The following is a 26,589-nucleotide window of genomic DNA, read 5'->3' as shown; positions in this document are numbered from 1 at the left end:
CATTATGTTTTGAACGAAGACGAAAAACAACACTAGGTACCATCCCTTTTGAATTATTTGGAAACTGATGTTTACACATTCAACATATGTAAAATTCCTACGATTTTGCATTCGAAACTAGTTGTTAAACTGTTAATTGCCAAATATTTTCAGCAGTAGATACACATGTTTGTAATAACATGTTTTCGAAGCAATACTGAAAATTTGCATGCCCTACCGCCCATTGTATCTTGTTGTGTGATAGGTGATAGGTTCTTCGATCGTATGCAGTGTCATGTGGAAGTTAGATTTTTTATTTTTACGGTAAACTATATATTTTTTTTTCAGTTATGTATATATTATGTTCTGTTTTGCTGTTTTATTTTATTCGAAAACCTTGGAAACACATTGTGTTATATTATATATTGAAACATTTCAATATTCTTCATTCACTAGAAATCAATTTTTTGCAAGATTCTTCATCGGAAGAAGAAAATTCTGTGTTATCATCGGAGCAGGTGCTGTTTTTTTTTGAAAGGAGGTCATGTGGTTATTGATACTTTGTCAGAAGGCGCGCCAAAAAATTCTTTGCTTCAAACGCCAAAATTACTAGCGCCGGACCTAGTTCTATATCCTATCGATTTTTTTTACTCTTGATTCGTGAATTTCATGAATTTGAAAGCCTGAATTTCAGGAAATCTAATTTCATGAATCATTTTCTCGAATTCAAAACACGTAGCTTGTTCATTTTTTCATTATTGGACATCATTGACTGAAATAAACAGCTTTTATTTATGCTGTGTCAATGATTTCGATATTATAGAGTTAAAATTAATTAATTAGCTATTGTGATCAACACATAACTTCTGCAATCGCAAATACGAAAATTCTGTTTATATTATAATGAATAGAAATTCGAAATGTGATAACCTAATATAAAAGAGCTTGGCGATGGTAAAATCAATCAAAATTATTGGTATATGCATTTGAAATATATTGATATGCATAATATATCATTTCATTATTAATAGAACGATACAGCGTACCACAACGACTGGTAGGATAATTTTTTTGAGGTTTTCTACGAATCATGACTCTTAATATAATTTCTTTTAAGTAAAAAACAGCGACCAGCATTATTTTACCTAACTTGATTACTTAGGACCTTAGGTAGACCAAATAGTTGAACAAAAATTATAAATAAATTACCATTTATTCACAACATTCGACATACATTATTCACAGAAGTACAGGTATCAAATTTACTTATAAGTTAAATCAATATCTATATCCACCCTGCTGTTTTTGGTAACTTCCTTGTACATTTGGAGCCAAGTATTGCCTGTTAACTTGAGCACTGTTGATTTTTTCAGATACGTCCGGTCTGTATTGACCATCATCAACAATTCCTCTAGCTTCATCAGCAGCGTTTTGTTCAAGGGATTTTCTGATCTCTTCAGGGATTTCTGGAGCAACAGGTAGATGAGCACCACTAGCTCTGAAACCTTGTTCATCAGCTACGTAGTCGATGGTGTAGGTTTGACCATCCTGACCAACATAGGAGTAGGATCCTTGAACAACGCTGCTTTCCTGGTCAGTTCCGGCGTTCTTAAGTTGTCCTGATTCCTGCTGGGAAATTCTGTTTTCTGTCTCGTATCTGAGGAATTTAAAAATATTAGGCGATATCCTGAATAAGTAGAATATTCAAATAGTATGAATATCAAAAGTATAGAATAATATCGGGAACGAAATGGATGTTTTGAATTGATTGAAAAAAAACAATTCTGAATAGGGTCCATTTTCTCAACTAATTTTTTGTAACACCCTCAAAAGCAATATAACTCAAAGAAATACTTCTTTCTTACTCGAATCTGTAAGTTCCATCACCATTGTTCTCGTTGTTGAATTTCAAGATAGCGATTTGTGGTTGAGCAGAAGCTGAAGCGTAGTTGTTGAAAGAGGATTGCTGTTGGTTAGCGTAAACATTTCCTTGTTGGGCTGTTTGGTAGGTTCCAGAGAAAACCTTACGTCCAGGTTGAACAAAGGTCTGGGTGAAGGGAGTCTTTAGGATGTTTCCATTTCCTCCTGCAGAAATGGAACTTGAGGGAGGAAGATAGACATTGTTGAGCTTATCAGCCACAACTACTGCAACGCAGCAAAGAGCAGAAATGATCTGAAAACGAAGTAAAAGAGTTCACACATTTTTCAGATTTTTTACACAATGCTGGTAAGTTACAAATTCGAATTCTTCATCCAGCACATCTAAATGGCTGAATGTGAGTTAAATACCATACCATATGGGACGTTGATTTCAGACTATTAGATCAACTTAGAGATTAATTCGAAGAATCGAAATTAGAAGGTTTGTAACGAAATGATTCGTCAATTTTCTTGATACTCACGTATTTCATTGTGGATTGAAATGTTCGAATTGAATCGAAGTGAATGATGAAGAAGCAGATGATCCTCTCGCTTTTATACTCGATAGTTACTGATGGGAATTTGAGAGATGATCCATTTCAATTTTTGAAGTGCATTTCACAAGAAATTGTTCAAGGTAGTCAAGGTGAATCGTAGAGTAAGTGAGACAGTTAATAATATTAATTACTAAAGGTTATCTTTGACTGCACATGTAGGGTATTTGCATATAGAAATGCGGCGATGGAACAAATTTGTGATGAGTGATACAGATATTTGTCAAGGTTTCAGTTAATTATAGGGTTTCTCATTTTCTTGGAGGCGTATATGTATGGCTGATGGTTCATTCCAACTAATAGCATCATAATGCATAATTCATGGGTTTAGTTGGATTTTTGCATAGCTTAATGAATTTGCGTATTGAAATTCCATCAAATAATTAGAAGAATATTTTTTGAAAATAATCTGAGTTATTGCCAAAAATATCGAAGCCTTGATAATTTTGAATTTGACAATTCGATCTTATTCTGCTAGTATCCCTAGTGTATTCCTCATTTCCTGATTTGAATATACTAATTTTCCTCCCCAAGTTCCTAGTTCTAATCTCATAGCATATTGAGATATAGAACATTGTGCAAATGTCAAAACACTACTCAAATATTATATTTTCTGTTGGACATCATTCCATCAATTAATTTTTTCAGTTGATGTTAACAAATTTCACATTTTTTTTTCTATATCTCTCATGTAATTTTTTTCTTCTGGTTGTTATATTTTTCCGATTCTTTGCGATATTTGATATAGGGTTTTTTAATAAAAAGTTTTATTTTGAAATAAAAAGAAGTATATTTCCAGGAAAATCAATGGATGTTTTTTTAACTGCAAATAGGCATGTATGCCATTAACTATGGAAAATGATATCAACCTAATGGCCGCCATGGCTACGTTTCCAGAACCATATCTTTTTCATGAAATTTTCCATGACCAATGAAAAAGTCTAAAGATTACTAGATCTCGGTAGCCAATTGTGATCACTTCAGGAAACTATTTCGATTCTTTCGTTGCATGTGTGCCACTGGCCCCGTCTTGTTGAAAATAAACGTCATCTACATCAATATCTTCCAATTCCGGCTATAAAAAAATTCCCAAGATCGACGAGGAATCCAGAAACCTGGGTTTTCGTCAACATAACGAGCTGAAACAGCAATATTCTCGGTTGTGCTCGGGTGACGCACACGGTTCCGATTATTCACATCATTAACTTGTCCCAACAGCTCAAATTTTTCCATCAGTTTCTCTATTACTAATAGAGAAGGTGCTTCACGACGACCCAAACGTTCTATAGTTTTGCGAACTGTGTGCAAAACTTTTACCAGTTTTGTAATGAATTTTAACCATTTCAATGCATTGTTGAATCTTGTATCATTGCATTCAAATGGGTTGAAGAGAGTTCTATTTTTTAAAAACCTTCAATTCATTGACAACATTCAGCATACATAAATATTCACATGAACAAATGTAGAATCCTCAAAATTCATCAGGCATATCAGTATCTATGTATAACCAGCTGGCTATTATTATTGTTGTTGCTCCTGGTAACCTGCTTCGATGGAGAATCGTATATTCTCTGAGGCGTATGTGTATGCTGATGGATCATTTCATCTAATAACTGTGCAATGCATAATTCATGTGTTTAGTTAAATTTTCGCTCAGATTAATGAATTCTCCTAATGAAATTCCATAAAATATTTATGGAAACATTTAAAAAACATTCTGAAAAAAAATTACAAGTGTTATTGCCAAATGATATTGGAGATAATTTTGATTTTCGCTTAATTAGTTGTTCCATAAAATTAATGATAGGTTTATGATTTGATTTGAGTGAATATATTCAAATACTATGAGCTGAATTGAATCCATGTACTTTCATAAGAAATATTTCGATACATTCTAAGCGCTGATCTTCAACAGACTCAAACAAAAACAACTAAGTATTAGATGAACAGGTACAATTAAAAAAATAAAGCCCAAAACAATCGAGTAATTAGATATGAGCCAATGACATTTTGAAATAGTGTTAACAAAACTTATGTTCTTATTCAGAAGTGATGCATATATTGGCTTTCGGGCAAATAAAAAATTTTCCTTTTACTACATACCAAACAATACTTGCATTTTATGCTAAGCTGAGTTACCATTCTAGAATCAATTCAAATTTCATATTGGATACTCATAAATTCTTATTCAAACATATAAGCAAGAATATCTCGACTTCAGCAGTTTGCCCAATTTGGGGAAAACTTATATCAAAATAGGTTTGTGCCAACAAATGTTTGTTGTACAAACATTATAAAGCAAGTCTATGTTCCATTATTCATTTCACAATCTTCCCCCTCAATGAACAAGTCCAATAATGAAAGAAGTAGTTTGAAATACAGCAGAACGCATGCAAACTTGAGATTCAATATTCCATTATTCACTATAAATTCTGCAGGCTTGTTCAGTCTTCCGCTACTGAATTCGAGAATGTGGACCAATTAAATGCATCTGACATTCATCATTCTTCTCTGCCACTGGTATGACTTGTTTACGTTATCGTTCATTTCTCTATTTCATTGATGTATTGGGTTTCTCACATAACTAATGGCAGCATTATATTTAGCAAAATTGATGATTACTCAAAAATTGCGACCTGCGGTTTGAGGAAACCTCGGAAGGAATTGATTCCATTACCTCCAAATTCGAGTGGTTTCTGGGGACAGTTTTCCCTAAATTTGAACCTGATATAATCAAAATTACGATGCTGTATCTACTTCCCCTGAAACGAATTTCGTTGCTATAATCAATGTTAATTATCACAATTTTATGCAGAAAAATATGCTGACGAAGATACATCTTTGTTCTTGTTCAATGAACTCTTACAATATAGTTGTCCGATTGTTATCCTTTGGTTATGCTACCTACCTAAATAAAATAACACAGGCTCAGATGTATGATATGATATCATGGTGTGTTAGCTAAGCTACAATGTGTTCTTGTGTATTGGTGTAAAATATTGCGTCCAATTCGATCCAATTTTGGTATAGTCCCTAGTGTATTCCTCATTTCCCGATCAGATCCTAATTTTCCTCTTGAGTTCCCAGACAACATCATTATGTTATATCCAATATCGAGCAAAAGTTGAAGTCAAAACACATCTTGATCTTTATGTATACAGCTAGACATTATACACCATATTGAGTAGAAACAACCCTGTAAATCGATTATTTTTGTTGGTAGAAAAAATGTTATAACGAAACCAATGTTTTTTGATATTCAAATTGTACTCCAATCAGAATTTCAATACGTTTCCCAATTTTTAATCGACATTTAGTTACAAAAACACGAAAAATTATTCTTGAATTGAAATTAGGTAAAACAAATAATTTTTCTCTTTTGAATATGAACTCAAATATTTTTGTAGAACATATGATTACTTTCAGAAGAATCCAAAATCCTACAACGATGTTCAAATGGGTTGAGAAATAATAAGAGAGATATATTTTTATAAATAACTCTAATTTATTGACAACATTCGGCATACATAACTATTTACAAGAACAAATGTACAATCATCAAAATTCATCAGGCAAATCAGTATTTGTAACCAGCTTGCTGTTGTTGTTGTTGCTGGTAACCTCCTTGCTGCTGGTAACCTCCTTGGACATTCGATGAAGAATACTGCCTGTTGATTCCCTCAGAAGGATCTGGCCTGTATTGACCATCATCAACGATACCTCTAGCTTCATCAGCAGCGTTCTGTTCAAGAGCCTTCTGTATCTCAGCAGGAATTTCAGGAGCAACAGGAAGATGATCACCGGTTGCTCTGAAACCTTCCTCATCAGCTACGTAGTTGACGGTGTAGGTTTGACCATCCTGGCCAACGTAAGAGTAGGATCCTTGAACAGCATTGCTCTCTTGGTCTGTTCCTGCGTTCTTCAGTTGTCCAGATTCTTGTTGGTAGATTTTGTTCTCGGTTTCGAAGCTAGATGAAGGAGAAAAAGATTTGAAAATTTGAAATCAGCGTTTTCCTTGAAATTATTTTCAAATTTCTTATAAGTTCTTGGGAAAGCTCTAAAACTTTCATTCGCATTGGACGTTGTCACAAGTTATCCAGTGAAGATTTGTTAGAATTGATTTTAAGTTCTTTTAATTAGTGTATTGAAAACATTTGTAGCGGCAATTTGAAAATTCTGTTTTTATAATTTTTAGTGCATTTTTATTATCAGTTTTTTCTGTTGTTTATATTCTACTTACTCGAATTGGTATGCTCCTTCCCCATTATTATCATTGTTGAATCTCAAAATGGCTGCAGGAGGTTGAGTTGGACCGGCTGAGAAACTTTTAATCGAAGATGGTTGTGGTGCTCCGTAAGTATTTCCGGTCTGGGGAGCTTCCGAGTTTCCGGAAAAGAACTGGCGTCCGGGCAACAACGAACCTTGATTAAAGGGAGTCTTTAGAATATTTCCGGTTCCTCCGGCAGTCCTGGAATTGGTGGGGGGGAGATAGACATTGTCTAGCCTATCGGCCACGGCTACTGCGATGCAGCATAAAGCGGAGATAATCTGTAAAATATAGTATGATATTAAGTCGTCAGGCGTGCTTGATTCTAGTTCACATTAATTTTCGTGGTTAACATTTCTCACATACGTGAATTTAATTAATCAGTTCTATCTACGCCAGGCAATCATTCCTGGGGTTCATTATAGTTGGTCTCCAGAATTGCGTAGAATTCAATTTACGTAGCATCCTAGTTGTTTGGGAAAACGTAAACTAGTTCCAATCTCGGACAAGGGTACAGAATCATCAATTCAAAACTTTGTTAGAGTTGCATTAAGGGAACAAAATTGTTTTTCGTTGATGATTCTTGATAGAAAACATGATTTTCCGAAAATCAAAACTTGAATAAAACTACGAAAAAATTTTGCAAAAATATTTCTTTCGAATGATATTCGACGAGATTTTTTCATAAGATCAAATAAAAATACCTTGCTCATTCAACAAGAAGAAGAATAACTTAATTTAATCATCATCATATTAATTTTTCTATATAATTGTTTATTTAGGTAAGAGCTAGAAGTTTTACCACTGAAAATGGTATCCATTAATATTTTCCAATTATAAAACGCTTTATTTAAATATCCGCTAATAAAATTATACGAAAACTTTTTTGTCGAAGTGAACTTGACTCTTCAATTAGAATTGAAAAAAACAGAAAAACGGCGAATGGAAAAAACTGGTGCGAAGAACAAGTTATTTTTTCAAATAGTTAAATGATGAGGTTGCAAAAGTCGAATAATTCGAAAAAAATAATTCGCTAAGACGATGAAGTAGAATCAGATGGTTTTAAACTTTTCTCAGTGAAAAATAAAGCTGCCCACGGGATTTTTAGTGTACTAAAATTCTACAAGTGAAACATCTGAAAGTACTAAACTTGACGGGTCAATCAAAGCAAGGGTCAAGCTTTGATAATCGTTAATTCGTACTTGACTAAAGATTCGTTCATTCAAAAAAGAGCGCGAAATATTCAGTAAAATTTTCAAATATTCTTCATAAAAATATTAGGATAAAGTTGCCGAAATAGTCGTTTGTTCTTTGAACTCGATAAAGGAGGCGGGTACTCACATATTTCATGTTGAGGATGATCAATAGAAGGATTGAACTGAATGATGAAGATGCAGAAGATACTTTCGCTTTTATACCTAAGATAGATGTATGGGAATTTAAGAGATGATCCATTTAAATTTTTGAAGAGCATTTCATAAGAAATTGCCCAAGGTAGTCAAGGCAAATCCGTATGGAATAAGTGAAACAGTTGGTGTATTATTGATTGGAAAGGTTATTTTCGATGTGTACTCCTTATTTGCATGTGTGGATTATTCGGACCGAGTATGAACTCTCGACTCTTCATGTCGATATTTCGGTGACGTTAAAATACGAAAGAATCGACTGAATTGAATTCAGACATGAATTTTACCATAAAAAAAATAATTTCTTCATTTTCATAGATACAAACATTATTTCCAGAAATTAAAAGAAATTGATAAAGCAATATACTCTATCATTTTTTTCGCTCTTAGTTAACATAACTATTCTGCTCAATACCTACACACGCGAAGTTTTTGTATTGGCCTCCTTTTTATTCATTAATAATAGTGCTCCATATCATCTTTCCTGATTGGTGAACTTTGCGATATCCATAATGAATGAAAATATTGACTAATTTTGCATTCGAATTGAATTTCATATCCCAAAGCATTCAAAATAAAAAATACTCCGTAGATGTCCAATTTTGATGAAATCATTGATTTTGTACAATAATTGCGTACGATAAGAATTTCTGGCCAGAAACTCATCACATCCTATAAAACAACCACCGTATTTCCTAGAAATGACAATTGTAGATTTTTTTATTAGGTGTACAACTTTGCTTCCACCGTTTTGCAATAGATAGCTCTAGATAGTAGTAGCGGTAAGTGGGAGTCGTAATAAATAGATAGTAGATGTCATACAATAAGCTTAGGTGTTTGTAAACATAACGCCATCGAAACATTAGCCGATTTGTGACTGCATCATAAAGTTATTCTTGATCAAACATGTCAGCTCACGAGCCAAATTCTCAGCATTTGCGTGAGGTTTTAATTTCCTGCTTTAATATGAAGAAATCCGCGGCTGAGGCTCATCGAATGCTCTCAAATACCTATGGTATTACCGAAAGAACGTACGAAGAGTGGGTTCAACGCTTCAAGGACGTTTATTTTGACATCGAAGACCAACATGGTGGTGGAAGAGAGAAGTTTTTCGAAAATGCAAATGGAAGGCATAACTTGAGCAATAGTCGTGTCAAACGCAACAAAAATTGGCAGAATCATTGGGAGTGAAGCAACAAGCCATTTAAAAACGCCTGAAAGTCATGGGAATGATTCAGAAACAAGGAAATTGGGTGCCGTATGAGTTGAAGCCGAGAGATATTGAACGGCTTTTGTTTGCTTGTGAACAGCTGCTTGCAAGGCAAAGATGGAAGGGATTTCTGCAACACATTGTGACTGGAGACGAAAAATGGGTTCCCAAGCGCAGTAAATCATGGGGATATCCCGGCCATGCTTCACGTCGACGGTAAAACCGAATATTCACTGTTTCAAAGTCATGCTCAGTATTTGATGGGACCAGCACCTCTTATGATTTTCCTCCAATAATTTCCCCATTCTATCCTGGGGAAAACAATCTCTGGCAAAATTTCGATACAGTCGATACTTTTCTCAGAATAAATCAAAACTCACAAGCGGTGCTAACCAGTTTCCATTCCATTTCATCGAATAAAAATGTTCCTTAAAATGAAATACATATACGAAGGTTTTGTTGTTATTTTCAACCAATAATAATAAAGTTATGGTATCGAAAAAATTGTGTGAGTTACATCTAGTTAGTGCTCCATATTATGTAGAGTTTTTTTATGACTCAGGGTTTTTTAGAACCCATAAAAAAATTGAAAACCGTCAATTTGCCAACAACTTTTAAAGGCTGAATCTTGAAAGAAGGGCGGATTTCTAAAAAAAATTATGAACTACCCCTTCTAATTTTCATCAAGGATTTATATCCGTCAGTCCTTTACATTTATTTACAGACACCCTGTATAGCCATACAGTTCACTGACTCAGAAATCGAAGTTTCACATGTATACTCCAAATCCACAAAATCAAACGATTTAGAATAAATGATCAGTTCGTGACTCAAGCCCTATCTTTCTATCTTATCGACAAAACTGTGCAAACTGGAAAATTTCATGTGTTACTTTCAGCACGTAGTTGATTCCGTAGTCTCGCCCAAATAATTTCAAAATAGTTCATGTTGTTCTGTAAAGCGCAAAACATTATGTAATTCCAATATCAGATAAACCGAGATACAATCTATGAAATAATGAACATTTAGTTCATATCAGCCAAATTTACAATTTTAAACTCTCATTAAAAATATTTCGATTAATTCGACCTTGATTCATCGCTTCTACTAATTCGGTCGGGTAATGGAACAACCGAGAAGGAAGATTCTTCGATATTCGAACTAATTCGCTACTAATAATTCAATTTACCCCTAGGTATTCAGAGCTGCTGAGTTAGTCGAAGAACGATCGTCAAGTATACCTTCTTTTAACCTTCGTGGTCTTCTTTAATTTCGAGCGTTTGAAGAAGAAATTGAAAGCATTCTTTATTAATTACCCCTCGTTTGTTCAAGGAGTTATTCAATAAACTCCATTTCGTTCAGCTGTAGGAATGAGCAGTTAAACATAAGAGATCAAAATGGACAGAAAAAGTCGTGAAAACGAGTTGAAATTGGTGTTGATATCCTTTTTTGGTTTTATGACTCTTTTAATGGTTTATAATTTCGACTTAAAGGTGAAAAAAACTGCGAACTTCTTCGGTAATTTTCAGCCCACGTTTGGGGTTTAATAGATTATAAAAATAAAACTTCTTCTTGATATTTTTTCGCGTAAAATACACAGTATTGCCGTTACAACCTTTTGTATCGTTTTCATTGAAAAACCCTTTGGAATGGACATTTCTTCCTAATTTTCGGTGGGTGTGACTAATGTCAAGAAGTTGTCATATTTACTTTGTATTTTGTCACGTTTTTTTTTTACGGCGGTATGTAACTTTTTCAAGAAACACATGGCAACTGAAAAACAACTCCGTGAAAGAGAATTTTTAGCAGGTTATGTATTGATAGATTGCCTCTTGAGTTCTATTTATGGTCTGGCTTATTTTGAAGAATCGTTAGTTAGTGGTGTTGAATTCGTCCGGGGAGTATTTTTTCATTACTTTCAATTTTTGTAATAATCATTACATATGTCATTAATATGTTTTTATACTCTTTGACCTTTAAATTTCTATATGATTCTTTCTTATCTTTCAATTTATTGTAGTGATTTCAATTGTCATAATTTAATGTGGAATATAAAGGGTGTTTTTTTAGAGCTATGGAACTTTAAATTGCAATAAAACAACGATGGATTATTCGATTGACATGAATTTTATTTATACGCAAGATAATCTTGTGGCATTACATTTTAAATAAGATTTCTGGCCTATGACCGCCACGGCTGGCTCGGATGTAGTCCAATCTGGACGTCCAATTTTCGATGACTTTTTCCAACATTTGTGGCCGTATATCGGCTAACACGGCGAATATTGTCTTCCAAATTGTCGAGGGTTTGTGATGACTTATCTGCATGGACCAATGACTTTACATAGCCCCACAGAAAGTAGTCTAGCGGTGTTAAATCACAAGATCTTGGAGGCCAATTCACAGGTCCAAAACGTGAAATTAGGCGGTCACCAAACGTGTCTTTCAATGAATCGATGGTGGCCGAGCTGTGTGACATCTTGCACCGTCTTGTTGGAACCACAGCTCCTGGACATCATGGTTGTTCAATTCAGGAATGAAAAAGTTAGTAATCATGGCTCTATACGGATCACCATTGACTGTAACGTTCTGGCCATCATCGTTTTTGAAGAAGTACGGACCAATGATTCCACCAGCCCACAAAGCGCACCAAACAGACAGTTTTTCTGGATGTAACGGTGTTTCGACATACACTTGAGGATAAGCTTCACTCCAAATGCGGCAGTTTTGTTTGTTGACGTAGCCATTCAACCAGAAGTGCGCTTCATCGCTAAACAAAATAAAATGGACGTAGTGTGCGATACGTATGTGGAACAGAACCATTATTTTCGAAATAGAATTGCACTATTTGCAAGCGCTGTTCAGGCGTAAGTCTATTCATGATGAATTGCCAAACCAAACTGAGAATAAATCACTCGACAGCTGTTAAATCGGTTAAACAGTAATGCCAACTTAAAGTTATATACCTCGAAAAAAACACCCGTTATAATGGAAACTGTAACATTTATTACTCCTTGCTGGTTCTTATCTCTTTTGTTTTCAGATTTAATTACAACATATTTGTCAATTTCTGGTGAAAAGGAAGGATGAAAGGATTTTGTTTGGATGAAGAGTAAGCCCCTCAATATAAATATGTCAGCTTATTTTCTAAACAAATAAATAAACCAATCACTACACCTATACGGTGGGACAGAGTTCATGCTGAGGTTTTTATTTATTCATTTGAGTCGTTGGAATGTATGATGCCCCGTTCACCTATCATCTGCTAATACTTGGATTTATCGACACCTGCTTCATTGTTTGGAATTAACAATTTTTTGTATTGCTCTTTCTCAAATAAAGCATATCCACTATTTCCAATTTCGGCAACTATTGCAGTTTAGCCAACCGTTGCACTTTTCCGATATCCATTGGCCCACTGAATCAATAAAATGAAGCCGGTATATAAATGAAATTTCAGTAGAATCCCAAGAACTTGCGGTCTATAAAAGCTCCTTACAGAGTTTTACCCAGACCCACAATAAACATGTCCTGCAACAGTTTATTCTGTAACCTGGATCAGCTTGATTGCTTGACTCTCCTTCAGACATTATATGTCGGTCATTCTCCTCTATATCCCTCAGACGACTCAATTGAAGAGCCCACGTAAGATCCCGAAACTCATAAATATTTTATAACTTTCGGTGCTTGGGTATTCTTCCGAAAAAATTCATGATATTGCCAGTTCGAAATATTGCCCCACTTGATATCCTCGATTGGAAATTTCCTGCTCTTTCATATGAGTTTCTAGAACTTTGCCGTAGTTTGAAGAGAAATGAGACTCTTCTCTATACCATTTCATGTGTATCAAAGGACTTGCTTATTTATACCTATAATATTGAGAACAAAATGAGGGAGTCGGCGCTCGTTCAGTCATGAATGAATTATGCCCTTGGATGCCTCATAACCTTCACTCAACAAATCTCGGACCTAACCAGTGAAATAGTGTATTAAATAACAAGGTTTGTAAGAAGCATATTACGCACGACTAGAAAAAATTATATTCTAGGAGTGCGTAATTGTCTTAAAACTCGATTCGTGTACAATAAAACTTGAAAACTTAGGCAAATCCAAAAACTGATATCAAATCGCGATACAATTACGAAACGTCAAAAAGTTATCGGCTACGCGAGCTGTTTGCCATTCGTTTCCTTGACAACTATTAAAGGTTTCATCTTATTGGTTAATCGCCGTGCGATTTACTTTACAGATGCTACCGTATTGGTTGTTGATCGTGCTTTCTGTTTACGGTGAAGTAAATTTCACAGTTTTAAATTGAACAGTGCCTAAATAGACAGTTGCATAGTTTTACAATTTTCGTCATTTTCTGGAGGGTAGAAGTAGAAAAACATTCTTCGGTAATTGTTCCCATTTCCTGCAGTTTCCGGTCCAAAACAAGATCCTTACGTGAAAATTTCCGCATAGTGGGAGGACAAAGGCCAACAAATTCAGAATGGCGACATATCGACATTTCAACGTCTTCTTCAAGACTTTGCACTACAGCAATATTCTTTTCAATAGGCACATTTCTTTGTTTTGTAGATGGTTTTGGAATGAAAAGAGTAAAATTTGTCCGAAAACGATCAATAACTGCACGAATTGCTCACTCTCTAGGCTGATCATGTTGACCGTGAAATGGACGATGATCACAATGAAATCTTGAAAATCTCAAAATAAATTTCCACAATTTGTAAGCGTTATTCTGACTTTGAACGATTCATGATAAATTGCCAAACCGCACCTAACAACTGAACAGGAATATGAACAAAGTTTGACATTCATAACTGTCAAATCATAGACAACAACCTTCGAACTCCTCATGCAGGTAAAAAAACACCCGTTATAATTTTCACTGTTTGATAAACGTTATTTCGAATTATGGTTATGGCGTATCTAGCTGATAACGCTTTATTTAAATTATAACAGCTTCTATATTGAGTAATAAATTCGGAAGCTTTTATGAAGATCTAATTAAAAACGTCCAAACTCAACCTTTTTAAACCTTTGACCTTATAAGTTCCTCAGGGGTTCCAGAAGATCCCAAACTTTATGAATCACGCTCTCAGTCATAGTTCAGACCAACCTTACACCGCAAATTTCGCAAACACCCACTATTTCGATATAGATTCAGTCCTTAAAGCGACAATTTACTTTCTTCAAACCGCAGCAAGACCCTGAATATAAAAAATGTACGGTGTGTACACCACGTAATCTAATTACCGCGTGCAAGATGAAAATAAATTAAAAGTATTATGCAAAGAGTATCAAGTGGGCACCGATGGAACCCGATAGGAGAAAGGAGAACCAGTGACGGACCATCTAGCAGAGATGTATGCGAAGAAATTAGATGCTCCTTTTGTGACCAGCAAATATCACACACATAGATACTCGTTATCTCATCGAATAACAGGAGAAAGAAATTAAGAAATGAAATACCCTAATGTTATTTCGATTGGTCATATTGCAAAATTTATATTGCTTGCATTCTTTTCCTGGTTTTTCAACCTTTTGCATGGCAGAATGTTAATTAATAGGAAGGTCTCCGGACATGTTACATGGTACTTGATTTTTATGTAATTTAATGGACAATGATGGTTTGATTGGAAAAGTGGCATTCATTAAGAAATGTGCTCATTCCAGAAAGATGAATATGCATGCACTACGAGGATGTTACGTCTTACATTCAAGAAGAATAAGATTATACATACTAGAGATCGTGATGATTCAGCCAAAAAAATCAGGTACCTATCAAAAATTTTATTCCGTCGAAGATTTAGAAAAAAAGTAACAATGCTACATAGAAAGAAAAAAAGCTTATCCTTTTCAATGAAATATTTCTAGGTAATTCCAAAGTTGGGATCAAATCAATTCCCATTACCTGAAAAGGTTCGAAAATATGATACAATGCGTTTTGATATTATTCAAAAATTCATTCATTTACATATTTCTCAGCTCCTTGTCTGATATATTTACATTTTCGGTAAATAAAACTCTGCCAATTGGTTTGGCACAATAGTTCCTCGTTCTTTTTGCTTCTATGTTAGCCTTATGGCTCAATCCAAATCTTCAAATGAAATTTCATTAGAATCATGCCACTAGATGCAGAAATATTAAGATTTGCGCATATTTAACGTGAACCACATAGCTGGAAATGCTTAATTAAATGGGACCACATAGGATCCACACCGGATACCTACACCAAATTCCATTGAAATCTGATGAAAATTAAAGATGTTAAGGCCGACAGAAAAAAAATCACGAAGTTGTTCAGAAAGAATAAGTTTTAAAATCCATCTGAAATCTAGCTATCTTTAGCGTTTTTGAGATTCCACCACTTTTCAGGATGTTCCTCAAATTTGCCGTCCTTTTCTACCACATGCAAGAATTCAAAATACGTTTTTCGGTCCTCATTTCTAGAACGCATTTGCAGCCTTCGATAAGACTTTTTGTATAACAATTTTATGTGAAAATTCATAAAAAATTAATGTTTCTTCGGAAAATTATATAATTCTTCAATAAAAGATTCATCCACTCAATTTTATTTTGAAATGCATTTTGTTAACACGAATTTTTAATCAATTGAAGTTGTTTTCATCCCAAAAATAATTAAAAAACTTCCTGCACTCTTGAAACAATTGGAAGATTAGTATTATTTGTGAATAATTATTATGCAGAAAATTCCCAAAAAATCCACATATTCCCCATCAAATATCATCTTCTACACCACAGAAAACGTAAACTCAAAAATTCCAAGGTAGATCGCAAATTTCGTGGACTTTCTTCATGAATAATAAACCAAAATTGCTCGTGATGAAATATTAGATCGTTGTGTGAAAACAGCAACGATTTGCGTCGATTGTGATCTCCAGCCGACACTGGTGTTGGAGGAATCTTGAAACGGCTTTGAGATGATTATCACGCATCATCTCCATTTTAGCTGCTCCGGGAGATGATTTGTTTTTTGATGTCTCAAGGATGTTCTACATTTGACGCACCTTAACCGTCTATTAAAAATGTGACTGTACCAACATTATCCGTTTATGCCTGTTAAAGGTCATGTCGACTAAAAATGTACTTATGGTAAGTTCATATTATGTCTGATGGTGTTCATAAAAATTGAGATGGTCCAAGACTCATAAGTTGAAAGCACGTCGTAAATTGTCATCTTTATATCCTTGTTAGTTGCAGTTTCGAGTGCACTGATTCTACGAAGTATGGGAGATGTGAAATGTCCCCAAAAGATACTTAATTATACGTTATTGATTACTTTCATGGACCTTTAAAATTTCTTACGCACTTGTTCCAATAATAGGAAATTATTTTTTCCAATGCCTGAAATTTTGAACTGAGAATGATCTCAAATGATTGGATTAGTTGGTGAAGAATTCGAGGTCAAAATGAATTTTGTCCGGCCGTTCTCTCGCGACACGATAACTCTCGAATGAAAAATACTTAAGACTTGAAATTTTCAAAGTAGATTCAAGGTGCGAATATCTCGGTTCAGTTAGAAAAATACGTTAGAGAGTGGCCTTTTTTGAAATATCCACTGAAATAACTCCTTGGGAAAAGCCCGTATCAAAAAATATTTGAAATAAAAGTTTCTTGGTCTTCTGGGTATATCGAAAGCAGACATTCAATGAATTCTAGATTGTGTGCATTTTCAGACAATTTTCTTCAGTATTATTTTTTCTGATTAATCTCCCCCCATTATTTTTTTCTCGGTGAATAATGCTTTCTTCAACCGTCTCAAGCTTTGAACAGAGGATAATAATCGTGCATTGCTGATCAAGGGAAAGCTTTTGAACAATTAATTTTATTTAATTTGAATTAATTAGGTGAAATGTGCTAATAATTTATTTTTTGTTTGCATCTTCATTTCAAACAAAAAAATATTTTTGATTCATTATTTTTTTTCTCTTAATGAATTCTCAGTCGTTTAAATATACTCAGAATATTTGTGTGTTTGTGTGTAGAATATTATCATCATAACCATTAAAAGCATAAAACACATGACGCCACAATGATTCATTTTATCCGAAAAACGAATGAGACAAAGTATTCTTTTCACAAAGAATGAGATTCAAAAGAAAATTTTTAGGTATTCCCTATTCAAAAAATATTCTTGACCTTGAAATGACCCCGAAATCAGGCTCCAATCAAGGCTCCTAAAGACTAAGAAACTTTCAGTTAGAACATTTTTTGTTCCAGGCTCTTCCCGAGTTATCTCAGTGGATTTTTCAAAATGAGTCACTCTGTATACAGTTATATGGATTCCAAGATCCCTAAAGCGCAATTGGTGCATGAATGAATGAACGCTAAAAAGCTCCTGACACCAAGTCTGGTTTTTCGTTCTTCATTTGAATTGTCTCTTTTTTCCATAAATGTTTTTCTTTGGTAGTTAATTGTCCATTCGAACTTGAAATTTTTCCTTCTTCTTTCTGATATGCATATATTTCCTTCTTGACATTGTTTTCTTCTCTCATTGAGCTTTCTTCTAGAATTTTTCAAATCAGTTTCTATGCGAGAAAAATGGAAAATTACGATAACCATTTTCTCGATAGGTCACACCCACATACAAAGTGGATTATTCGAGATATAATCGTAGAATGAACTTAACAAAGATAAAATTAATTGATGAGGTAAATACATATATCATCATTATCTCTAGGAGGATATCAAGACAAATACATCTGAGGATTAATGCCTTACACGTGTAATTCAAATAAACGCCTGATTTAGAAGTTATCGAAAACAAATATCACGTATAAGATTTTTTAGAGATAAAGTATTAAGATCTAGCGATGTTAATTCACTGAAATTAGCAAAGCGTATGATTCAATTCAAATTATCTGTGTCGATATCAACACGTTGAAAGAATAGATCAATTAATAAAATTTCATTTAGTAATGAGTCAAACAATATGGCTCAAAACTATCTGAAAATGAAAAAACTAAGGAAGTCTAAGCTGCCGTAGATTAAGAAGTAAAAAGTTCGATACCCTTGCAAAGGTGATCATTATTTTCCAGATCGAAGGTTCAATAAGACTTTATAATTAATGATTTCCTTCCATTCAGTATACTTCACGGAGTTATATCTGATCCCATTAAACTTGAAATTAATGAATATTCACAATACGCAAATAATTCAAATCTTAGTCAGAGTTGACCGAAATGTCATTATCGTAACAGGCTTTCCTCTCTTCACCTTTAAATGAAGGAGGGGCAAAAAAGTTAGTAGATTACTTTTTTCAATAATTTATTCGTATTTATAATTCGTAACAAAACTCCTGAACATTTCTTCATCCATCTGGGGCATTTGCATCATATTCTTATTCTTCAACGATGGTATAAATAACAAAAGGCACAATATTCCTATAAAACTAACGATTTTTTTGAAAATGACTAACTTAAGGATGATTTTGCCTATTGTGAACAGGTCTAATTTGTATTTGAATTTGTCGAAAATACCCTCTATCAAAGAATAGGGTATTCCATTGAATGCTGGTGGTGGAGGTCCATATACTGGTTGTGGAGGTCCATATACTGGTTGAGGAGGTCCATATACCGGTTGAGGAGGTCCATACACTGGCTGTGGTTGACTGTGTACAGGCGGGCCGTAGATTGGTTTTGGTTCACTATGAACTGGAGGTCCATATATAGGTTCAGGAGGTCCATAAGATGGTACAGGGGGACCGTAACTGAAAACAAATAAGAAAATCTAAGTAATATCAATGATTATATGGTTGCTTTCTTCTCAAACAAGGTTTTAATTTATAATTATAAATCAGGTCAAATATTTCTGCAACGAAAACTATTCCTCTGTTATGAATAATTGTGGATATTGCAAAAATAGTTTTCATTAAATTGAATCTGGTATCTGAGATTCCAGGAAATAAATATCTTCCTAACCTCTCATCTTTTTCGATTCGAATGCTCTCTGAATTTAATTTCGTTCTTTTATTTCGATTTTTTTTGTTATGTTTCAACTTTTCAACGATTGAATAGATAAATTCAAGTCTTCATCATTATTATTAATTGTCATTATAATGGTTTATTTATGATTTAGGGTTTTCCAGTGGGAACTGTACAATATACCTAACAGAGCTCTAATGGCAACACTATGTTTTATTTTTTGACATGATACAAGAAAATCAGAAATCAATTTATCTTTCCATTATTAAATGGCATAACCTACTAAACACAAATGACATGAGAAATGTCAAAAAATTATACACAGTGTTGCCATTATAATGATTTCAAATGGTATCATTCCTATTGGAAAACTATTTGTATCATGTTTTTCAGTGGTGGTTTTCCGAACAGATCACTGTGCCGCCACTCCACCAGAACAAGGAATATTGAAGAAAATATAGAAAAAACTCAATTTTTCATTCACAATAGATTGGACTACATAAATTTCAGTTGGTATGTACCTCTATTATTGTTATATGTATATAATTCTAAAAGGATCGCATCAACCGAACCACCCCAGCTAGATTAACTAACCTACAATAATGACGTCATGATAACATCTCATTTTTAACAAAATTCAGAGCTCAAGAATCACACAATTAAAATTAAGGATTCAAATTTCAAAGAACGGCTTGTTGCCAGCAAAGTCATCAGTGGGGGGGGGCAAAATTTTTCCAAAACTTTATGATTTGAAACTTCACCCTCGTATAAAATTGGATTCATTCGTTAAACGAGTCGTATCCTTGATTGAAACTCCGAAAGTTCGAACAATGGACGACAGACTTTTCATTCAGAATTCTACATAGAATTGTCGTTAGGACCTTTCAAATCTAAGTTTCCCCACAAAGCTTCAATGTGAATTATTCGAATAGAATCAATTCGTCCTGGAGCACATGAATGAGGTACGCCCACCATCGAGTATTCGAAAGATGTATTGAATTCTAACTTTTATCATAATCAATTTCTCTGAGAAAGTTTCACTCTCAAATCCGGGAACCATTATAACAACTCGACGAAGAAATTACTTCTGGTTCTTCGTGATTTGACTAATTTTGCGTGTTTTCTGTGTGAGGAGTTTTGTGTTTTGTCCATAGAATAGATCTCGAAGCAGCAGAGCTTGAATTTACAGAAAAGGAGATGGTGACGCTTCCTCAAATTTTTGGTAAACAATATGATTTAAGTTAACGGGGTGGAGTTCATTTTTGGTTAATTAGTTATCTACACAAACATAATTGAAGAATTGGGTGTGCTGAAAATCCACAGGAAAATCCGGAAACCCAATTACATCCAGATCAAATCATTTTATGGTGTGCAATTTATACATCCATATTTCTGCAAAGAAAATGGTTGAAAAGCAACAGTCAATGGAGAACGATGAAGAACAATATTGAATGATTTTTTTTCTGCTCTTGTTGAGAATATTCTGGAGTACGTGGTTCAACAAGACGGTGCCACCTGTCATACAGTCACCTTAAAAATCGATTTATTGACAACAAAATTTTATGATGAAATTAACACCATGCTGATATTACACCAAGAACTAGGCATTTGGAAATCAATATTGAATGTATTATTGATGAAATATAGACAAATTTATGTGAAAAAATTGGATTGACAAAATGCAATACGTACAGGGAGGGTGGTCATTTGAATGATGTTATTTTCCACACATTCTAAATCCTTCGAAAAAGAAATGTGTATCTCTGAATAATTTATGTAATTTTATTTCAAATTGTATCATCGCTATTCAAAAACCGTAAATTCTGTAAAAATCTTGATATCAATATTGGGTCCAACTTCATGGCTTGAGACGTAAGACCATACCAATCTTGACGAAATGAACGATCAAAAACATCGATGACGTCATCACATCCACCCCATCGACGTATTCACTAATTCATATTTAAACGTCTTATCAAAAGTAGGGCAATAATGAATGTAAATTGAGTCGTTTCATAATTCTTGTGGCAAAATTAAAATCAAACATATTAATTCCTTTACGTGCTTACTGTTCAACTTTGTTTCATAGAAGTTTGGTATTTTATGGTTTGGAATTAAATAAAAACCATAGAGTCAAATCTATTGCTTACCTCATCGTCTCACTTTATTAGTAACGGGTGTTTTTTTTCGAGGTATATAACTTTAAATTGGCATTACTGTTCAAGATGGCAACCGATTCAACAGCTGTCAAGTGATTTATTCTCAGTTTGGTTTGGCAATTTGAAGTGGAGCTAATCCTCAAGTGTATGTCGAAACACCGTTACATCCAGAAAAACTGAATGTTTGCTGCGCTTTATGGGCTGGTGGAATCATTGGTCCGTACTTCTTCAAAAACGATGATGGCCAGAACGTTACAGTCAATGGTGATCGGTATAGAGCCATGATTACTAACTTTTTCATTCCTGAATTGAACAACCATGATGTCCAGGAGCTGTGATTCCAACAAGACGGCGCAACATGTCACACAGCTCGTGCCACAATCGATTTATTGAAAGACACGTTTGGTGACCGCCTAATTTCACGTTTTGGACCTGTGAATTGGCCTCCAAGATCTTGTGATTTAACACCGCTAGACTACTTTCTGTGGGGCTATGTAAAGTTATTGATCTATGCGGATAAGCCACAAAACCTGACCATTTGGAAGAGAACATTCATTCACCGTGTTATTGCCGATATACGGCCACAAATGTTGGAAAAAGTCATCGAAAATTGGACGTCAAGATTGGCCTACATCCGAGCCAGCCGTGGCGGTCATATGCCAGAAATCATATTTAAAATGTAATGCCACAAGATTATCTTGCGGATAAATAAAATTCATGTCAACCGAATTCTCTTCGTTGTTTTATTGCAATTCAAAGTTCTATAGCTCCAAAAAAAACACCCTTTACCTAATTAAATTTAAAATGTCAGTTCACTGGATATCAATTCGATTAATCATTCATCCTTCGTGCATAACTTGCATTTTTAAGCGGTCATTAGCCGGAAGGTGATTTTATTTAATAGAAGTAGTGGTATTCTGTGTTTTAAAAGGAAATTAAAACCATAGATTAAAATTTGCAGTAATACTAATCTCACTATTTTACTCTTAATGATTTCGTAGTAATTAAATTTTAAATGTCAGATCACTTGATATCTTTCTGATTTTCCATAAACCAAATTCTTGACCTCTCGACTTTGCCATTCACAAAAGTGTTAAACAGAGCGAAAAACGTCAATTCAAAAATCCCCGTTTTGTTAACAACAGAAACAAAGGGTCGTGAATTTCATTAAGGTAGAACTACGGCAGCTGAAATAATTCTCCAAATTTAATTGAGCTCATTTGGAAAGGAGCTGCCGAAATTCAGACCACGAAATCTGGTTAAAGATACGTATTTGAGTAATTGGACCTACCAATGCTGAAATATTTGGGACATGACGCGTGAACTTGTTGATAGTTGGCTATTACTTTAAAGTCGTGGAACTTTTCATTCCGCTTTATTCAGGTTTTCATTTATTTCTTTGCCAGGACAATTTTTCATTTCGGTGAAGGTTGTTAGTTTTATACATTCATCATGACTGGAGCGTTTTGCGTTACAGTGGGTATACCAGCATTTCAGCCACCAGACGTTTCGTCTGAGAACGATTTATGATTCTGCAGGACCATAATTTAGAGCAAAATTGCAAACTACAATTTCATACGGCAAGAGCGCTATAAATTCATGTGACATTAAAAGGAAATAGGTGATTACATGTGAGACTATATTTCGACCTATCTGCTTTAATGATCGGTAGGGAAATGAAGCGTGATATAAATACGAACAGGATGTCCAATTGTACGACCAATTTTACAGGGTGTTCTTCAATGATAAGGTGATATTATTTAAAGAAGTGATTCTTATATTAGGCCATTTGAAAAGTCCCCGGTCTGATGTACAGAGTGGGCAAATTTCGATGTTTTAGCACTACAACTTTTAAACCTGAGGTGATAGACAAAATCTGATACCCCATTCTCGATCTCTTTTTCTGAGAAACTAACAAGGGTAGTATTCATTTTTGGCCACCTTCTTTTGTTTTCGAGTTATAAGCGAAAATTGGAAAAATGGCGATATCGAAAAACTTTTATATCTCCGCTAATACTGATGCTAGAGCTCTGAAATTAAAATATTATACAGGCACTTCTTTACGTAGAATCCAGTGGAGTGCTCGTATTTTCAAAAGGATTTTTAATTACGAAGCTATGACCCAAAGTTATGTTTATTCAAATGGGAACACTAAATTTCTGTGCTATTTTTTGAAAGCTTAATTTCACACGGAAATTTTGTGTTCCCATTTGAATAAACATAACTTCGGGTCATAGCTTCGTAATTAAAAATCTTTTTGAAAATACGAGCACTCCACTGGATTCTACGTAAAGAAGTGCCTGTATAATATTTCAATTTCAGAGCTCTAGCATCAGTATTAACGGAGATATAAAAGTTTTTCGATATGGCCATTTTTCCAATTTTCGCTTATAACTCGAAAACAAAAGAAGGTGGCCAAAAATGAATACTACCCTTGTTAGTTTCTCAGAAAAAGAGATCGAGAATGGGGTATCAGATTTTGTCTATCACCTCAGGTTTAAAAGTTGTAGTGCTAAAACATCGAAAATGCTCACCCTGTACAGATGGTGGTGCTAGTATTGAATCTTTATGGTTTTTAGTTAGTACCAACCTCAAAACGATACGTGTCAAAATTTGCCAAAAGTCCGACCATTAGTTTGTGAGATATTGCGTTGTGAGTGTAGCTGCTACTTTTGTTATTTGAAAAAATATGGAAAAAAGAAGAATTTCGTGTGCTGATAAAATATCACTTTTTGAAGGAAAAATATACAGTTGAAGCAAAATCTTGGCTCGATGAAGAATTTCCGGGGTCTGCACCAGGAAAATCAACCATCATTGATTGGTTTGCTAAGTTTAAAGGTGGTGAAATGAGCACCGAAAACGGCGAACGCAGTGGATGCCCAAAAGAGGCTGTCATCGACAAAAAAATAAAAAAGTTCACAAAATGATTTTGAATGACCGTAAAGTGAAGTTGATCGAGATAGCAGACAATGTGAAGATATCATCTGGACGTGTACATCATATCATTCACGAATATTTGTACATCAGAAAGCTTTGTGCAAAATGGGTACCACGCTAGCTCACAATCGATCAAAAGCAACAACGTGTTAATGATTCTGAGCAGTGTTTGAAACTGTCTAAGTGCAATAAACCTGAATTTTTACGTCGATATGTGACAATGTGACATGGCTCCATCATTTCACTCCGGAGTCCAATCGACAGTCAGCTGATTCGACTGCACACGATGAACCGAATACAAAGCTAGGAAAAACACAACAGTCATCTGGCAAGATTACGGCATCAGTCACAATTTCTATATTCAATTTTTTTCCATAAAAACGGTGCCCCATACGAAAAAAATACATGAGGGATTTTTTGTCACAAATTGAACGATAAATTCAATGATGAATGATTTTCAGTTTAAAATAACTGAGTGGCATTTTTTTTTTTATTAAAGAAAAGAGATCATTACCGTATGCACGCCAATGTTGAACATAAAATTCTTTATTGCGTGTCCATAAATGCGCAATAAAAACCTCTTAAAACCCACCAAATTTCAATATCTCGACCTGTTTCAGAGCAATAAATAAGTTACATAGCAAACTACGATTATTTTTCCATACATAAACACCCTCTGAAGTTTATCGCACTCGGCCACTTATTCATTCATACCCTGTATACGAAAGACCTCATCGGATTTTGCTCCATTTAGGACCTTGAAAATTTCAAATTTCTAGGTTAGGTTTGATGATAAATCGGGTTTACGACCGGACTCGTAGAAATATTGATTGATGACGAGGATTTTGTCGTTAATAAACAAAACTTAATTTTTGAAATTGAACAAGATCTCAAAATAATAAAAACCCATGTTTCCAAAACTCACCTTTTCTGAGGAACATACACTGGAGCTCCATATTGAGGTCCTGGTCCTGATCCTGGATATCCCGTGTCTATCTCTCTCCTATTTCCTTTCGGAACAGAGGAAATTCGAGAATTCAAATTTTTCGTATCCTCATACGCCTTCAAGAAAGAATCTGGTTCTATCTTTCTTTCTTCAGAAGTATCTTCCGCATCAGCCACAAGGACAAAGTACAAAAAAACCGCTGTTAACACCACACACTTCATTTTCGTCTTAGGTCTTCATTCAATCAATCACAAATGAAAACTGAAGCGAATCAGATATCCTTTTTACCTACTGCCCTTATATTTTTTTAGGATACTATTAGTATTCCAGCAGTGTTTAATCTACTTGATCGGTAGATCGGTATGCATAGTGCAACAGTATAATATATGAATTATTTGGTCAACGTGTGGCCACAATAATGGATGGAATTCATCGGTGAATGATCTTACTTAGATTTGACATCCATTCTTTTAAGTGTCCTCATTTAATAATTTTTCTGATTATGACGTTCCTTCAGAAAGTGAATTTTATATGTATTGCAGGTTTTAGCCTTTCTTGTTCAGTTATCTCACGTGCAGGATAGAATGTTTTTACTTGAACGTTTCTGTTTCTGTTTCTTTAAGTTTAAATACCAAATATCTACACCATTTTAGAGGAATTATACCCTAAACTTAAAAAGGTTATAATGGCAAATGGCAACACTGAGGGTAGTATATTATTTTTTTATATTTTTCAATTAGTGGATCGATTAACTGAATAATGTTGTCAATGAATTCTTCTGAAATTTCTTCCAGTAATCACCTACTCAGAATAACCTACTGAACACAAATGAAATAAGAAATGACAAAAATATATGACATAATTTATAATTCCTTTTGGAAGAAGAAAAGATTAATCCAAAAGAAAAGCGGTTTCTTCTAAATAATATTTTGATAAGATCAAATACTTTAATGAAAAGGAACCTATCATGCAATTGATTCATGAAAGCGCCCAAAAGTGCCTAGCTTCAGTGCTTTCCTAATTTTTTATTTATTATTTCCCTATTCTAGTTGACTATCGTCTCACGTATAAACACCATATAATAAACACCAACATAAAAACTAATGAGGCATGAGGACGTTGAGTCAGCAGCTTTTGTATGCTTTTAAAATTCATATTGATGTAATTTTTTCAAAAAATATCATATGACCTCTCAAACCTTTACCTCACAACCTAGTATAATAATTTTCTGCTTGATCGTGTTAACGATTCAATTCTTATT

At 34.3% G+C, this 26,589-nt stretch overlaps 3 protein-coding genes across 3 annotated transcripts; all 3 read right to left on the bottom strand.

Moving 5' to 3' along the window:
- Positions 1 to 1,173: 1,173 nt before the first annotated feature.
- LOC123676807 (endocuticle structural glycoprotein SgAbd-2-like) lies at positions 1,174 to 2,535 on the bottom strand. The gene is made up of 3 exons (XM_045613033.1): positions 2,382 to 2,535; positions 1,845 to 2,152; positions 1,174 to 1,636 (listed from the first exon to the last, which is right to left on the bottom strand). Exons 1-3 carry the CDS (start codon positions 2,388 to 2,390, stop codon positions 1,258 to 1,260), a joined length of 696 nt encoding a protein of 231 aa, XP_045468989.1. The 5' UTR covers positions 2,391 to 2,535; the 3' UTR covers positions 1,174 to 1,257.
- Positions 2,536 to 5,936: 3,401 nt separating this feature from the next.
- Positions 5,937 to 8,124, bottom strand: LOC123676806 (endocuticle structural glycoprotein SgAbd-2-like). Its single transcript, XM_045613032.1, has 3 exons — positions 8,062 to 8,124; positions 6,694 to 7,001; positions 5,937 to 6,421 (listed from the first exon to the last, which is right to left on the bottom strand). The coding sequence occupies exons 1-3, from the start codon at positions 8,068 to 8,070 to the stop codon at positions 6,031 to 6,033; spliced, it is 708 nt and encodes a 235-aa protein (XP_045468988.1). The 5' UTR covers positions 8,071 to 8,124; the 3' UTR covers positions 5,937 to 6,030.
- Positions 8,125 to 18,613: 10,489 nt separating this feature from the next.
- On the bottom strand, positions 18,614 to 25,664 carry LOC123676805 (actin cytoskeleton-regulatory complex protein PAN1-like). The gene is made up of 2 exons (XM_045613031.1): positions 25,308 to 25,664; positions 18,614 to 19,072 (listed from the first exon to the last, which is right to left on the bottom strand). The coding sequence occupies exons 1-2, from the start codon at positions 25,547 to 25,549 to the stop codon at positions 18,631 to 18,633; spliced, it is 684 nt and encodes a 227-aa protein (XP_045468987.1). The 5' UTR covers positions 25,550 to 25,664; the 3' UTR covers positions 18,614 to 18,630.
- Between the last annotated feature and the right edge of the window lie 925 nt (positions 25,665 to 26,589).

The sequence above is a fragment of the Harmonia axyridis genome, chromosome 3, assembly GCF_914767665.1.
Source record: "Harmonia axyridis chromosome 3, icHarAxyr1.1, whole genome shotgun sequence".
Lineage (NCBI taxonomy): Eukaryota > Metazoa > Arthropoda > Insecta > Coleoptera > Coccinellidae > Harmonia > Harmonia axyridis.
This window is presented reverse-complemented; position numbering and strand designations above follow the sequence as displayed.

Bases quoted from the DNA above. Each gene is read 5' to 3' on its own strand.
- LOC123676806 (XM_045613032.1), bottom strand. The intron at 6,422-6,693 runs GTAAGTAGAATA...TCCTTCATCTAG, and splicing joins GAAGGAGCATACCAATTCGA to CTTCGAAACCGAGAACAAAA.
- LOC123676805 (XM_045613031.1), bottom strand. From the start codon at position 25,549: ATGAAGTGTGTGGTGTTAACAGCGGTTTTTTTGTACTTTGTCCTTGTG. The intron at 19,073-25,307 runs GTGAGTTTTGGA...ATTTGTTTTCAG, and splicing joins GTGTATGTTCCTCAGAAAAG to TTACGGTCCCCCTGTACCAT.
- LOC123676807 (XM_045613033.1), bottom strand. The intron at 1,637-1,844 runs GTAAGAAAGAAG...TAAATTCCTCAG, and splicing joins GATGGAACTTACAGATTCGA to ATACGAGACAGAAAACAGAA.